Source organism: Notolabrus celidotus, chromosome 22 (assembly GCF_009762535.1).
Source record: "Notolabrus celidotus isolate fNotCel1 chromosome 22, fNotCel1.pri, whole genome shotgun sequence".
In the NCBI taxonomy this organism is placed as follows: domain Eukaryota; kingdom Metazoa; phylum Chordata; class Actinopteri; order Labriformes; family Labridae; genus Notolabrus; species Notolabrus celidotus.
The window spans coordinates 7,444,948-7,462,539 of NC_048293.1; the positions used below are offsets into that span (position 1 = coordinate 7,444,948).

At 40.2% G+C, this 17,592-nt stretch overlaps 1 protein-coding gene across 4 annotated transcripts in view; it reads left to right on the forward strand.

Annotated features, from left to right (window-relative positions):
• Positions 1 to 17,592, forward strand: part of stxbp6 (syntaxin binding protein 6 (amisyn)) — a 149,170-nt gene that overhangs the window by 10,681 nt on the left and 120,897 nt on the right. For all 4 annotated transcript variants that reach the window (XM_034675267.1, XM_034675268.1, XM_034675270.1 and 1 more), the window contains exon 2: positions 2,685 to 2,899. In XM_034675267.1, coding sequence (XP_034531158.1) covers positions 2,746 to 2,899 — 154 coding nt within the window. In that variant the 5' untranslated portion in view covers positions 2,685 to 2,745. The remainder of the gene's footprint in view (positions 1 to 2,684; positions 2,900 to 17,592) is intronic.

Sequence of the window (17,592 nt, forward strand, 5' to 3'; positions counted from 1 at the left end):
AACACCAGTACAACATGATAGAGTTCTAAAACAGTGCAGAATGTTCTTCTTTTTGTCAGACCTATAATGATGTTTTTTAACAATATATTTTTGGACTTTTACACCTTTATTTCAGAGAGGAAAGGAACCTTGGCCGCCCACTCTATGGGTGTGCAATTAAACCATTTGCCTATTGAGTTTTTTTTGTAAAGGCAGAAATAATGATTTACCTACTTTTGTCAACCTCCTGTACATGTTAACACCATTTCATTTATTTGTTTATTGAGTTGGAACAATGCACATTATACAACATTAATGCATTTAGCATCAATGTAAATGCACCAGACTTAGCACAGATGCTAAATTTCATCCATAGTCCCAAGGCAGGTACCTACACAACACAGACACAATAAAACTTTAACACCTGACAGCTACAAATCATATGATACACAATTACAAAACAAAACACAGGCAGACAATATCAAGACTAACAAAACACAGGCAGACAATATCAACACAACAACACGGTTAAAAAGCGGCAACCTCCAGCCACGAGAATTACAGCCAATGAGGAAGTGTTAAAAACTGCAGTTTCTTGAGCGTCCGCTTGTTGCTAGCTCCAGGAACCACATGCACACAAATTCAAAAATGCCAATCTTCACAGCAGAAATAAACACGTTTACTCCCTGGTACCAAAAACAAGTGTAGTCTGGTTTGCTCATTTCTTGATCGGCACAACCTGTACGGGGTGGGAATTTTTTCATAACACGGCAATTTAAAAGATATTAAGATTATGAGTTTTCCATTATGAGAGGCACAGCTGACTTAATTGACAGGCGGGAACACTGTAGCTGTTGGCTAGGAGGCTCAAAGCCCGCCTCTTCACCTCACTCTAACTCAACAGCAGTTTGGTTGACTTCAGCATTATTCAATATGGCTCCCGCCGATGTTCGTCTTCAAAGCAGCGCTTCAGAATCAGATGGGTGGCGTCACAGATACTACGTCCATTATTTATACAGCCTATCTGTGCTTGTAGTGCAGTTCAATTCAAAACCACAACTCAATGTTTTGTTTAGTTTTTTTAAATCACCATTTAAGTGACAACACTCAAAAAAAGGAAACAGTGTTACCTTCATCAAAGTAAAACTTACTGCAAAGCTATTTTCCAAGGTTTCAATATGAGGTAGCTTTGATGTTGTGTCCAAGTATTTATGTTTTGCTTCTGATGAATTCTTTCCTCTGGTGTGATGTAATCCTGTCAAACAGTGACCACCAGTCAACAATGGCAGCCTTTCATCCCACCAAGTTTGGGGGTGGAGTAGTTGTTCTTTGGAATTCTATTTAACTTGGACTCCTGCAGGTTTTGCTTGTATAACGATCACTGAATTGAACTTTGACTCCTTAGCTGAGCTCTCACTTTCGATTTTGCTGCAGTGTAAGGAAACCCCTTTTGTGCTCTGTTGTTTATTCACAAGCCAGTTTGATGAAGGTATTGTTGTGCAGTCGGGCCGGCTTTGCCTTGCAGCAGAGTAATTCATTGTCTGGTTGAGACCGACAGATAGATTGGTTAATCAGGGTAGTGTGTGTGGTATGTGGTCGTGAGTGTGTACAGCTGAGAAAATGATTAAACTCTGCAGTTCTCCTGAGATCATTTGGAAGTAATTAACCCACTTCTTTGTGACTGCATCCTTGATTTACACACAGTCAAGCCAACTAAGCACAGATTCCCTGACATCATCAGATACTACTGTGTCTCTTGTGGTATAATCCAAGTTGCCAAGAAAATAAGTTGAAGTTGGCTTGTAATAATAGAAACATGATTGCTGTTCTGTATCAGAGAGACTCACCACTTTTTTTAACAGCTGAAACTATTTCATCTCTGCAAGTGGCAGTGCTCCCAAGGAGAACATTGGCGAGGCATTTAGAGAGATGAAGCATGGAGACTGCAGCACAGAAAGACACAACCATTCAAACTTTGTCATTTAACGTGCAATACACTGTGAGCAGTAGAGGGGGGAGGAATTCAGATTGGTTGTGTGCATTAGAGACTGAGGGAAGTGATTGGCCTGAGGCTGAGGTTGTATACACACAGTAGACACAAGATATACACACTTAACTTTTCTTCCTCTGCTCATTTCATATCAGTATAGACATTGTTACAAGACGATTGATCCTGAAGTTACAAACAACACCCAAGACATTTCATTACTTACCTCTGGAGCAGTGATTTTTATCTAAAATACTGACTTTTTTTATTTTAACCATTTTATTTTATATATTTTTTTTTTTTTATGTTTTTAACTTATATTTATGTTTATTTTTGTATTTATTTATTTATTTATTTATATTTTCCTTCTTCATTATATAGTTTTGAAGCTGTCAAAAATCTAAATAAACTTTCACAGATTCTCACTAAACTAGTGTCTCATTATTCTTAATGGAGCACAAAACACTAACAGGTTTTATAGGGTCTGTTTCATTGGGTTAATGAGGTGTATATTTTGAAGGGTGTATTCAAACCTTACCTATCTCAAAACAAACTTTCTGGCAGTCCAATTTCCATTACATGCAAGTGAGAAAATCTGATTTATTCAGCTTTATGAGACGTTTTGACACCTCTTTGTGCTGTAAATAGTACCCTGATCCGTCTTGTCTGCTTTATTTAATCTGCTTTTTTCATCCCTCTCATCTCCTCTTCATTGAAGGGTGACTCTCGTCCTCTCCACTTCAACTGCTGCCAGCTGATCACTCCTGCGTACTTCAGAGATGAGTGCCAAGTCAGCCATCAGCAAGGAGGTCTTCATACCCCACGATGAGAAGATGCTTGCTGCTGTGCAGGTGAAGCGGAGAACTAAGAAGAAGATCCCGTTCCTGGCCACTGGTGGTCAGGGCGACTACATGACGTTCATCTGCCTCTCAGGTCAGAGGACAAATTCACATCTCTTCCCTTTTCTCTTCAGCTTCGCTTGCTTTTCTGTCATTCATGTTTCTGTTGTGCTGTTTGGATTTAAAGTCACATAACTACACGTCACCCTTAATTTTCCCACTAATGCTTACCCTGATGAGCCTGTTTACGTTTCCTCTGCCATCAGGATGTCACGGTAATCAATTTACCGCTGGGCTTCGGGTCAACCCTTTTGAAACAGATTAGATTTACACTGAAAGTGAATAATTGTTTTACCAGAAACAGGTTTAAATCTTTTCCTGTGTGAACATCAGATGAGATATTGCATGTTAATTAAATTAGTCAAGCATATTATTCATGAGGAGAATAGCTGGAGCCTATTAATTTAAGTGCCAGCAGGACTGCTTCTGAAGATCAATGACATTTCTTAATCCTTCTATTTTAATGTGTTTTAAACTGTGCTTTGGCAGCAGGAGATTACATCAGTAAAAGTTTCAAGTCACTGAATGTTGACTTAGAGGAGTTTTATCAATGCAGTACAAAGACCAGTACAGTCTGTCTGTACTCGATTCAAATCCAAGGTTACCTTCCAGTTGTCTTGCTATTCAGAACTGAGCTTCTGTATTTTCATGCTCAGGCAGTAACCAAAAAAGAGCAACAGAGTCGCACACATGGCACAAATTAACAGCAGCAGACTTCTAATAATGGACACTGACAGTGTTTTTCTGAAGGGTATCTGATGACTCATCTCTCCTTTGATGTGAAAATGAATGTAGGTTCATATAATGCTAGTCTCATCACGTCCCCCAGCCTTCACCTTTGTACCTCGTTTGAGCTCTGCTACCCTGAAATATATTGAAGGCACTGAAAAACCTATGCTTCTCAGTCTGCAGGGACATTCATGAATTATCTATAAAGCTGCCATGAAATGTTTTAATAATGATTACAAGAGAATACAGGACATTTTGTTGACGCATTTGAGAATGGTTTGAAGTGGAAAGTTGACATTTGAATCACAGATTTGGCTTTGAAAGTCGGGGAATCAGCAGAAAATTGACATTTCATTCAAGTCTTGCCCTTCTTATGTATGTTTTTGGTTCAATTTTTTTATGTATTTGTTATTTTTGATTATTTGTTTTCCATAAGCATTTGCATTCTTGACTATCATAGTCATCTTTACCTCTTTCACAATTTCCTTAACCAGGAATGAACCAAGCTCATTCACTTTAAAGACTTCTTGGTTCTATATAGGTACAGTGATATTTGAGTGTCGACTGCAGAGCATCCATGTGTGAACACAGAAAACCTGTGCGTATGACCCTGTGGAAGAAATCCCAATCTTGTTTATCCAGCACACGAAATGTCTTCAAGTTTCTCGATGTCTCGAACCAACAGTGCAGAAGTGAAATTCAATTACATTTACAGAGATATGAAACAACAAAGCAATAAATTCACCCATTGGAAAAGTTTAAATCAGCTCCTGTTTGGTCTTTTTGCTAATGACTGAATTGATTGGTCATTTATCAAATTGATTGGAAACATAAGCCTGTGTTGGGTCGTGCAAAGTAATCCAATGGCACTGTTCGTCCTTTAAACCTTTGAAGCCATGGCGATTCTGAGGAGCTTGTTGTCTGTGTGTGTGTGTGTGTGTGTGTGTGTGTGTGTGTGTGTGTGTGTGTGTGTGTGTGTGTGTGTGTGTGTGTGTGTGTGTGTGTGTGTGTGTGTGTGTGTGTGTGTGTGTGTGTGTGTGTGTGTGTGTGTGTGTGTGTGTGTGTGTGTGTCAGTCTAACCGGGACAGAGAAATGGAACGTCTAAGGCAGGGTTAGCCTTAAATCTGTAGTGATGCATTGAAGGGTAGCCAATTTAAACTGCCTTGAAGCTGCTATCAGTGGAGGATTTATGCCCCTGATCTCTGCATCATCCACTCTGAGCGAGGTAAGTTTGCTCCAAGGATGAAGAGGTCTTCCTATTAAGCGTGTTGACATGGCATAAAGGTATTTCCAATGTTACACTGTGGGATCTTACTTTTACTTTTGTTATAACCAAGCTGAATAGGTTGATCTTTCATAGTTTTCTACATGGAATCGAAGTGGGACTCTAGTTTTTAAAGGAGGATCAATTAATATGTTTGTTGTCGATTAATGAATAATGTTGTGTATATAAGAATGGACCCTCCAAGTACCAGTTGTCTGGCCTCTGTTTCTTTGATGACTACAATTAGAGCTGGGAGTTAATTCGATAACGATAATTATCGTGATATAATTTTATTCAATATATATGTAACAAATTTTCGAAAAAAATTTGATATATTTAAACCTGTAATTACACCCCCCAACCACTGGAAATAGAGGGCGCGCTGATGTACCTTAAACGCTAGTTGTCACCCAACATTAGACATAAGAAGGAGACGGCATTGAACAGCCAATCATGTCGCAGGGTGAGAGGTAGGCGGGCTTAAAGATGTTTTGAGCGAAATGTAAACACAGCTAAAACAAGTGACAACAACACTGAAGAAAACGCAAAACCTACCAGCTCAAAACAGAGTTGTTGGTCTAACACTTTGCTGACTCTGCGTTAACTATTAACTTAATACACTTCATTAAATATACTTTCAGGATGTGGGTAAAGGAAGAGCACAGAGACAACTTCTGCACCGCAATCGTAGGACAACTGAACACTGAATAACGACGATGCATTCACTGCATCACAATATTACTCTCCCTGTAACCCTCAGTAACCTTAAAGAGGAGTGCACTACTTACAGTAATACTCTATACTCTACCGAATCCACTTCAAGATCCTGCTCATCACCTACAAAGCCCTCAATAACCTCGCCCCCTCTTACCTTACCGACCTCCTCAAACGCCACTCCCCATCTCGCTGCCTCAGATCATCAGATGCCAACCTCCTGTCCCCTATCACCAAGTCCAAGCACTGCACCTTGGGCGACAGAGCCTTTGCCATCGCTGCCCCCACTCTCTAGAACTCTCTCCCTCCACACATCCCCAACTCTGACTCTCTCCTCTCATTCAAAAACCACCTCAAGGGACCTACCTGTTCCAAAAAGCATACCACACATGACCTCTCCTCCCGCCCCACCTCTGTCCCTGTTTTGTATTATTTATGTGTTTTATTTTTTTCTTTAGTTTTCACATTATGTAAAGCGACTTTGAGTACTAAGAAAAGCACTATATAAATTCTATGAATTATTATTATTATTTTTATAAACTGATACACATTACACAATTTGATATATTTTTGATGTAATTTTAAATCAAATTATGGAAATTATCCAAAAAAAAAAAATTGAATTCACTAACTAAAATTTCACAAAAATCTCATCTTACACAAAAGACCTGCTTCCTGTTAGAACTGTCAAAAATGGTGGATTCAAGAAGTTTATCAGAGAACTAAATCCAGACACAAGCTTAAAAAAACATCTTCAACTTTCACTCAGGGGCAAAAATCTGCCTTTAAGTTTAAAAGAAATCATGATTTGATATTTATCGTGATCATTTTCAACTGATATGAAATATGTTATTGTGATAACATCAATTTCAATATCGCCCAGCTCTAACTACAATTGTCTAATGTGTCTCCTGTCGTAGTTAACCGATTAAATGCTCACAGCTGCTTTATACCAAGCTGTTTTGTGTGGCATGTGGGAGCACAGTAGTGAAGGCAAGCTCTGTTACCCAGTTCACTTAGTCATGTGACGTTTCTTATAAAACCACCCAAGCATTGTTTGGAGTTGTGTGTGTGTGTGTGTGTGTGTGTGTGTGTGTGTGTGTGTGTGTGTGTGTGTGTGTGTGTGTGTGTGCGCGTGCGCGTGCTTGCACTGTATAGTTAAACCATGAGTGCACAACAAGGCTACGCCTCACAGCTAAATAGAGATACAAGGCTGGTGTGTGTCAGACTTTGAGCGTTTAGCGTGTGTTTAAATATGTGAAAGCACTGTGTGTATGTATATAAGGGTGGGGGAAGGGGGTCACTGTCAGTCTCATGGCTACATTAGCAGATAGTTGGGGCCTGAGGGCCATACAGTGGCAGAGTTATGCAATCAGTGGTGTGTCACAGTCAAAGGGAAGCCTACAGAATAAGTGGCTACTGTAGAGACAGCCGTGGGCACTTTGCACTCATGATGAGCAGGGTGCCGGCATGAAACACCACGCCATCGCTGCTGCTGGAACTCCAGGATGACATGCTCCGATACTGTCGTGAGATCTGACTTATGCTGAAAATTACCATCACTTTCAACTGACCGTTTTAAAGTTCTTATCTGTTGGGAATAAATCAATGCTTTCACAGGCATGTAAGATGGGTATTATGCAATTGACCTTGCGACCACAGCAGTTAGTTAAAGCTGTCTCTTCAGTGTGGGTGAGCCTTTGAATTGGCTGCTTGTTGAACACATGGCTTTTTGTCTTAGGTGGAGAGCAACATCTATTGGTGCAACAACAAGGCCTGGATTGATGCCACTTCTAGAGTGCTTCTTGTTTCAGAATTACATGTGGCTCCAGGAAAACAAGACTGGTTTGGCTCACGTAGCTGTTGTTTGGCTTCAGGGTGAAATCTTTGGAATCAGCTTAGCAGAAAAATAATAATTTTAAATTCTCTGTAAAAATAAACAGATTTTTTTGTCCTCAAAACTCTCTCAGCAGTATTAGATTTGACTCATGAACGGCAAGCAGATGTTTTGGGTGTGTTATTGAGCTTAAGGTAGTATTCTTCACGGTTTGGTTAAACTGGTCCATTTTGTTTTGCAGTCAGTCTGATTCTGTGTCTGATTAAAATCCTGTCTGATGTGATAGTGATGAGAACAAAACAAAAAACTATAACACAACTGAGATTACGTTCAACAAGTTTGTACACAGTCTAAAGCTTTGAAATATTAAGTGTCTTAGTTAAAATTGTATTTTTGTAACACCATATCTGTCTTTTGCACCAAATGTGGCACAAAGCTAAACACTCTGACTTCACCTCCCTCTTTGACCAGTACATGCTCCCAGCCATGTGCCGCTCTGTGATTTCTAAGCCGTCTTTGATCTTAAACACAAACATGTCATTGCACACAGAAACATACGATAAAGCTCTCACAACAGCATCAGGGGTCTTGATGACATAGGAGTGTGCTGGAGTGAAGCCAGAAGTTCAACATGGACTGTGTTGGATGGAGAGCGTTCTCTTTGATCACAGGGGTTTCACGCGGTGCCTTTATGGCTGGACCTCAGGGCTGCAAACACTGGACCGCCCACAGAATGTTTGGCAGGAAAGATGTGAGGCTAGTTTAGCCTGTTATGACACTGTGAAGGTTCTCTGCTGTAGCTTATTAGTTGACATGATTTCGTGTCTTAATTTTGATTTGAGAGGAAAACAACTATTTTTTCTCCTTTCCCCTCCAATTTCTGCTTCAAGCAATTCTCTTGATTTTCAGCCCCTTAAGCACATATTTCCTCATATCTAGCCCCAGTTATCTATCACTTACACCTGCTTTATGTGTTTATACTGAGTGGCAACCTCCAAATGCGAGAAATGAAACCAATTCGGAAGTGCTAAAAACTGCAGTTCTTCAATTGTCCACTTGAGGCTGGCTCCGGGAGTACAGGAAACCACATACACACCAATTGAAAAAAGCCAATCTTTACAGCAGAAATAAACATGTTTACAGCCTTTTTCATAACTCGGCAGTTTAGAGGATATCAAGATTACAAGTTTTCCATAGTAAGAGGCACAGCTGACTTGATTGACGAGCGGGAACACTGTAGCTATTGGCGAGTAGGCTCATAGCCCGCCTCTTTACCTCACACTAGCTTTACAGAAGTTAGGTTGAGTTCAGCATTTCCAATATGGCTCCCACCAACGATTGGCTTCAAAACAGTGCTTCAGAATCAGATGGGTGACGTCACAGATTCTGCGCCCATTTATTATGCAGTCTTTGGTTTTTACACTTAAGTGACATGTGTCTCTGCTCTTCTGGAGCGGATCCAGTGGAAGTTAACACATTGAATAGAATAGAATCCGGTGCTGTGACAGATTGGAGACAGACCAGACAGGGATCCAGTGAAATTTGGCTATTAATGTTGAATATGAGAGATAAATATTGAGTTGATTATCAACATCATCCTATTATAGTGATTGCTTGTTGTGCTTACAAGATATGAATTCAAGCCCTATTGAAGCTCTATGTTAAAATTTGAAGTTCCATGTGGGATGTGTGTGGGCCTCCGTGTTTATTGGGGTATTCATTTTACTGTATTTATGCAGGCATGTTATTTTGTGGGTTGGCTCACATGAATAATGTTGTGCGTAGGGTGTCTCATGTATGTACTACTGAAAACCTCATGCTAGTGTGTTGTTTTGTATTCCTCTCTGTGATTTGTTGTCATGTGTGTTTATCTTTTCAAATACAATTACGTAAAGGTTGCACAAAGGATACCCTCACATATGATACACAAAGATTATTGGACTGGAATACCTCTAATTGGAGCCAGTGATTTATGTTCTCCGAAGATATTATATTTTCCTATTGCCTCCATGAGATAACAGAATGCCTTCTTCGGTGCATGAACATCAAAAAAAGAAACATTAAATAACAACAGAGCTCACTATCAGTCTTTTCTTCAAGGCCACGTAGGAAATACTGTATTTACTGCACCAGCCTGTGAATTGCACTTTCAGCTTCACTCCTATTCATCATTAGCAGACTTGTGGCTATTGATTCCATGGTAAGATGGATGGGGAAGTAGATCTTGTGGCTCACTGGTACATTAAGCTGATCAGGCCAATCAGAAAGTCAGACCAGTTCTGACCTTGGTTACCCAGTCCATAATACACCTCTTTCAGACTCTCTGTTTTCATGTAGATGCATATTAGGTGGTAGGTATGTCAGACCTCAGATTCGTGGATACATATTTGAAACGCTTTTGAAGGTTAAAGAAGAATTTCATACTCTGATAAAATCCAAGGTTAGAAAGTACATGAATGTTTCACAGTGAGAGTCCACATCAGACTTTGGAAGAGTCTACTTGAAGAATTACTACAGCAGCGCTTTACATCACCATCCAAAATGTTCAACTTTAAAAGCTGCATCTCAGCTGCCTTGTCAGCCACTACGTTCTTTAAGTTGACCCCAAAGTGAAAAGTTAGCTCTGGCTTTGCTTGACTCTAACAGATAGGGCTCTGAGAAACATTACAGGGAGTCTGGACAAATGTTTGCTAATGAGGTTTAGCCAGGGGTGGGTGGTCTGTGTTCTGTCATGAAGAATGTTGCCTTCTGTGGGCTTCTTACACTCCTGTGTAGTTGCAGAGACTGATGCTGAGAGCAGAGAGAGCCCACTCACACAGGATCAGATACATCAGATTGACACTAAGACCACATTCCTTGTTAAGGTATGTGTGTGCGTGCATTCCCATGTGTTTGCCATTCATAACAAAAATCTCTTTGTATCAGTGTGTCATGACAGTCAGCCGTACTAATTTGCTTCTTGCAGAAGCTCAGCTCATTTGTGCCAGTCCTACTTCTCTGAAATATGAACTGTCTTCACTCCTCACACTTGCCCTCTCTTATCATGTCAGCCTCCGCCTTACCCTCTAGACCACTGTGTTTGATCTCCTCGGATGATGGTCTTTTAAGTCTTGGGAAAGGCTTCAGTGCTTCAGTGACCTGAGCTTAGCAGGAGAGGAGGGTTAAGGCAGAAGGTAAAAGAAATGGAGGCCAGATGGCGTGGCAGTCGTGTGAAGGTTTTCAATTAGTATGCAAGAGACGGCATCAACATACACATTGTGGAAAAAAATGACATATTGGAACTGTTCCAGACCTGTCCGATTTGAAATACACACTTTTCTAGCTTGTGGTAGCAGAGAGGTCTCTTGGAATTCATCATCATCTTGACTTATTGCTTGCCTTATTGAGCTGTGGTTCAGCAAACTTATAAATACACACAGAGGACAAAATGAAGTAATAAAGCGCTGATTGGATAATCAGCTCATCCAAGCATTTGTTCAGTTATTTTTTGGTCCTACTCTATGATGACAAAATTAGACTGAAGGTTGTTTCCTGAGTATGGTTGTACAAAACAAAAGCCTTTCTCAGCTGTGAAAACAAATCTCAGGACCTACCTGCTAGCACTCTGGCAGTAACAGAAGGAAATAAACATTTAAATGTCTTTAAACTGCATTCTTCCTCAGGTCCCCAGTAAGCAGCTTGTACAAACTAGACTATCTAATACTATCTGCATAATTCACACGTAACCGTTTCTAAAAAAATCTTCTTTCGAATTTTAAACTTTATAAACTTTTATACATATTTTAATTTGATTCTTCCTTTTTTAAGAATGAAAACTGGAGAAAAATTATAAGTGATGCAAACTGACTTTGAAGATGTTCAGTAACCGCATAATCTGGCGTGCATGGTCTCTGATATCTCTTACTTGCCCTCTTCAAAAAAAGGAACAAAATACACAGCAGGTGGAATGTGATAGATGAAAGGCTCAGGTGCTCTGCAGGTGGAATGCAGTGTGTGTGTGTGTGTGTGTGTGTGTGTGTGTGTGTGTGTGTGTGTGTGTGTGTGTGTGTGTGTGTGTGTGTGTGTGTGTGTGTGTGTGTGTGTGTGTGTGTGTGTGTGTGTGTGTGTGTCTGTGTCTGTGTGTGTGTCTGTGTGTCTGTGTGTCTGTGTGCGCATACAAAGAAAAACCTTCTACAGAGATGGCTCCGTGGTTTGCCAGTCTCATAGAAATGAGTGCAGGTCTCTGTGTGTGTGAGTGTGATTGTTGTGGAAGTTTTTGCCGTTACTTCCCGTTACTGGTGAATAATGAAATAGAGACTTCTGCCGGCCGGCAAGGTTTTATTTTCTTTGCAAGGAAAAGGTCAGTCAACACCCGAGCGGTTGGAATGAAGAAAGACCTCGAACATGGGGAAAGCTTGAACATTTATACCTAAGAACTGCCCCCTAAGGTGTGTTTCACACCCTTTGTCTGTTGCAGGTATCTACATCAGGGCGGGGTCCCTAAGGTGTGTTTCACACCCTTTCACACCCTTTGTCTGTTGTAGGTATCCGCACCAGGATGGGATTGTTTATTCATCAAGGAGGGTTCAGGGTCTAGACGTCACAATTTAAAACACAATGGGACCTAGTGTCTTGATGAGGGGTCAAGAGATGGGGCGTCTTGGGCAGTTGACCACAAAGGAACTGATTTTACCATTACAGAGTGTGTGTGTGTGTGTGTGTGTGTGTGTGTGTGTGTGTGTGTGTGTGTGTGTGTGTGTGTGTGTGTGTGTGTGTGTGTGTGTGCGTGTGCGTGTGTTGGGGAATCAGTACATGCCCCAGTGATTCTGACAGCTCTCTTCACATTGCTTTGCTGCGCCAAAGCCAAACTGTCTCTCATCTTCCTCCTTCAGCTCCCCCTCTGTCTGTCTTCACTGCCCAACTCAGCCTTCTTGTTTTTCATCCGCACTGCACTTTTCCGCAGAACAAACCTACAATTATGCTCCATGGTCTCCTCACACGTGCATCGTAGCTCTGGGAGCGTGTGTCTGTGTCTTGTTTTCCTGCAGAAACAGTGGGGTGTTTATTTTCCTGCAGGAATCTGATGATTGGTGTGGTGGAGGCGGTGCCTGGTCGGTGGTTTGGAAGACTCCCCTTGGCTCTCACTATATTTACTTGTTGGTTGCTTTTAGCGCAGCTCCTCTCCGTCTCTGGGACTTTAAGAACAGGAGGGTTCCTGCTTACCCTGGAGACACCCAGGAGACGGGAGATGGAAATGAAAGAGATGAAACAAGAGACGGGGGGGGATTCTTTCATTGCATGTTGCATTCCTGGAGAGAAAAGTTTGCTTCAGGGAGTTATTTGTGGATAGAAGCTTCTAGTTATCTTTTGTTTACTGTCTCTGTTCTGAAGCCCTGGATTTCCTGTCCCTGTATTTTTCTTAATTTAGGTAGTCTTGAGGGAAATTGGTCTAGTATTCAGATGTGTATGCACTGGTTGCTTGGGTTGGATTTACTTTATTATACATTGTAGTTAAAAGGTCAAATTTGGGCTCATAATATATTGACCTCAATGTGCAGAAAAATGTTTAATCTGATTCAAACATGGGAACATCAACAGTTGCATTCCATCCGGGGCTTCGGAGTGAAGAGCTTTTGTTTTCCTGCACTGGGATGTGCGTTGTTTTCCTGGATGTTGTGGAAGTGTTGATGGCACACAACTGCAGGGAAGGGCCCAGGGAGATGAGGTGATGCCACTTAGGGATCACTGAGGAGGTAATTATTCAAGAAGCGGACCACACCACACATGTTTTTGATATTTTGTACTCTTACCACATGTATTGGCTCACTAATAGAGTAAAGACCGTGTCAACACAATTCCCTGTGTACCTGGGAAATCTCATCCTTGTGATGCTCTCAGCTTTTGTTCTGTACAAACAAAGATTAATGCTCCAGAAACAGGACTGCACGATACTGGGGAAGAAAAACCTGACTTTGGTATGTCTTTTCTTTCTGGAAGTTATGTCAGATAAACTCAGTTATTAGCACATTAAATGAATAATAACTAACAATCATACCATTCATTATTTAAGACTCTATGTATATTTTTAACAAACAAATACTCCATCCAATTTTTACCACTTTTAATTTAACCCTTTGCTAACGATTGTGACACCTGCATAATAAGTACAGCCTCAACAGGTGGTTGTGTCACTTGAATGTCCTCAACCATTTTGAACCATGTTTAAATGTAGGTTACATTTGCAAAACTAGCCCTGTGATAATAACTCTTTGAAACATGAACTCATTCCTATCACTTCTCCACTCACCACCATCAGCAGACACCAACATGCATACACTTACTCAAAAGTGTCTGCTTTGATCACCCCTCAGACGTTTGTAAATCAATCAATCAATCAATCAATCAATCAATCAATCAATCAATCAATCAATCAATCAATCAATCAATCAATCAATCAATCAGACTTTGTTTTTAAAGCGCTTTTCATACAAAGACATTGTAACGCAATGGCTGTACATAAAAACAACTAAAAAATAGAATAAATTAAGTTTAAGATACCTAACCATACTAAAGAAAATAAGATGCTTTACTTAAAGGCCCTGTGAGGAGTTTGAACTGGCTGAGAAACAGACTGAAAATGATACTGATGCCTCTTTATGACCTTCAATAGCAAACAAGTCCATCAGCAGCAACACTGACACCTTCTCTGTTGTAATTTTTAATGCCTGAAACTGCCCTGAGGGGGTAGGTGTCAGACCAGATGATGGACATCTTGCTTCAGAAATAGCCTTTATTTGACTGTTTTCATGGTAAATAATCACATTGCCTGATAAAGTTGACTATTGAACACAACAGGATGAGGCTTTAGTTGAAAACACTACTTTTGCATGTATAGGACAAGAGATAAGAGGTATCACTTTGTCCACAAGGGGGGCGCCAGAATCGATACAAAACAAAAGTTCCTCACAGCACCTTTAAAAATAAATAAATAAATAAGTACATAAATAAATTAAAACAGAATAAAAGTGACAAAATTTGAACTAGATAATAAATGAATGTATAGATAAATAAAAGCAGCAGTGTTGTGTGCATGTTTACAGTTTACAGGTAACCTATGCTTAAACTCTGCAGCACAGCGGTCAGTTCACTCTAGGCTCCTCCTCTCCGCTTCCTCTCATCTGGGCTCTCTAAATTAAAGGAAAAGGGGAAGTAGAAGAGGAAAGGAGAGAGAGATGTAAAAAAAAAAAAGCAAAGAGCCTTGGCCTCATAAAAATCAGCCATCCAAATAATTAGCTGATGCTCTGTTCATGTCTAACTGAGAGACTTCACAACCAAACATTAATAACAAACTGTCATTACATCGCCAAACTGACTTTACAACACATTTCATTTAACCGTGTAAGACCGTCTCTCAGGATATAGAAAGTACAACTGGCTCAAAAGGCTGAAGAAAAATATTTTGGTTGCAAACACAACTTTCAGTAGAGATTATTTTGGATTTAACAGTTTATTGACATTACTTGATTATGAAAAAAATATCCCACTAGTGCATTGCAATTTTTCAGGTTTTATGGTGCATAGTTAAGTTGAATAAGGTGCCAGATTAATTGAGGCAATATCAGCTCTGTGTGAATTGGTCCTGTGATATTCACTGTTTTCCAACCCTAACCCGGTCGAGGCAGATGGCTGTCTAAGATGAGTCTGGTTCTGCTCGAGGCTTCTGCCTGTTAAAAGGACGTTTTTCCTCGCCACTGTAACTAGTTACATACTGCAAGGTGCAATGCTCATGGTGGATTAAGATGAGATAAGAGTCTTATCCTGTCTTGGTGTTGGGTCTTTGTTAATAATTCAACATAGAGTACGGTCTAGGGTCTACGGTCTATGTTTGTAAAAGCTTCTTGAGATAACATTTGTTGTGATTTGGTGCTATACAAATAAAGACTGATTGATTGACTGACTGTTTGGAGGTCTTACATTACATTGATATACATATTAATGTCTCTTTGTAAATATTGTATAATATACTAGTTGATTGACTCTGATTTGAGGCCTTACCTGTAGCCTCATAGACAGTGTCTTTAACCCTCTTGAGACCTCGTCGTAAAGCTGCTGTTGGTAGTCGTGATATAAACATCAGTTCTGAGAGAGACTTCAAATATCAACACTACCCCTCCCCTCTCTGCTCCCGTAACCCCGCCCACAAAAGATTGTTGTGCGCGTTCTATGAGGAAGTAGTGGCTTCCCAGCCAATCAGGGCGATGTAGTGGGGCCACCACTCGACCAATCAGGATGGAGGATTTGAAATTAGCTATGATTGGTCCATCATAACGGGAACGAGGGGAATAATAACATTGCTTTATACATAGGCATTGGAAAACAGAGATTTCGCGATTGTCTCAAATGACTTCACTTACCGATGAGTACCGATGGGTATTATGACCTTTTCTCCAAACCCAGCAGAAAAAAGTAACGTTTTTGACACCATTCCTACCAACAGCAGCTTTAAGCCCATTCATTTGAAGTCCTAATACTTCCCTGAATCTTCTTTGCTGCATCCAGCCATTTTTGTAAGAACAGCTAACTTTACCATCATAAGAATGAAGTTAAAGAAGTCAAACTTTGTGTTCGGCTTGCTCTCTTCTGTCACTTTCTGTGATGTTTGCAAGATGGCATAATAATATAGCCTATTACTACATTTCTCCAGTGCTTCTTTCTGTGCAGTGGTGTGTCCATCTAGCTGTACTTGATCAAACAAGACTTGGTTCTGTCGATTTTAAGAATCAGACTAACTCTGTATCCTTCTTAACGTTGATTTTTTTAATTCATTCTCACTTGTGTTTGGTTTTTGGTATGTGATTTTTGCTGAAATGTTCAAACCCTGCTTTGAAACACCTACTGGCAGTCGTTCACTTATAACGTTGTTCAACTTTAGGTGTTTTCCAGCAGCCGTTGCAACACTGAGTTTTGTGCAGAAGGAACACATTTAGTCTCATATGAGCCACAGCACTCCCTGATGTAAACTCTTGGAGCTTGTTAATGTTCCTCCTCGCAGCCAGCGCTATCAGTCTTTCAACATTTACAAAGGAACGAACAGAATGCTCCGGGTGTTCATGTTAGTAATATACCTGTCTCTGTTTGACTGCAGTGACTTTGGTGCACTTGATTGGGTCATTTGTTTGTTTGAAGGCAGGGGGAAGCACATGATTAAGACGTGAATCTCATCATTAGAGAAGAGAGGATGCTGCATTCTGTTTTTAAGTTTTTTTTACTGAGTTTTGAGAGGTAATGGATCATTAATGGCATGAAAATCAGTAAAGAAAGAAACCAGTGTTGTGTTATGTTAATGGTAACAGATTAAATCAAACAGTAGCTCCACATTTTAATTGTCACATGTACTTTTTGACCTGAACTCAACATTTCAACCAGCTTTGTGCTGGAGAAAAAACAGCTTACAGGGAATCAGCAAAGAGACTGTTGGCTGGAAAACTGACACTGCACAATCATCCTGGCTTAACACCTCAGATTCAATTCATCACTGGTTTTGGCTGACAAAAAATACATCTGCAAAAAGGATCCAGTTGTATGGAAGCATATGGCTCGAATGCTGCCAGATGGCATATTTTCACTCTCTGGGTATGGTGCGTTGTTTTTTTTTTATAACACTACACAGAGTATGCGGTAAAAAAATTGCAGACATCTGTTTTTGCCTTTTTGTACTTAATACGAATTCCTACTTTAATAATTAGCCCTCAAAAGAACCATTTCAGCTTTATTTGAGTTAGTATGTTTCATCTTTGACAGTTTGATGAAAAGAGAAGTGATTTATTTCTATGAATAGAACTGACAACTTTTACTTTGGCTGCATCCCCCTCATGTTCAACTACAGGTGCATCCAGTAAATCTCTTCACTTTAATGTCCCTCTGAGACTCTGCTCATCATGAAAAACGGTCAGATTTTTTTAAACTGTCTGAGATACACAAAACTTGAATCCAGGCATTGGGATGACTGTTTAGTTAAACATAAAGATAATTTTAGTGGCTATTTGACTTTACAAAAACAACTCAAATCAAAACCAGCCACGGGGCACAGGGAGAGTGGATCATACACGGGTCCAAATATTGCCAATGCCCAGCCAAGTATGCAGATTCTTTGGTGGTTTATTCAACAAAAAAGAGCGTCTTTCAAACAATAAGTAGCATCTTT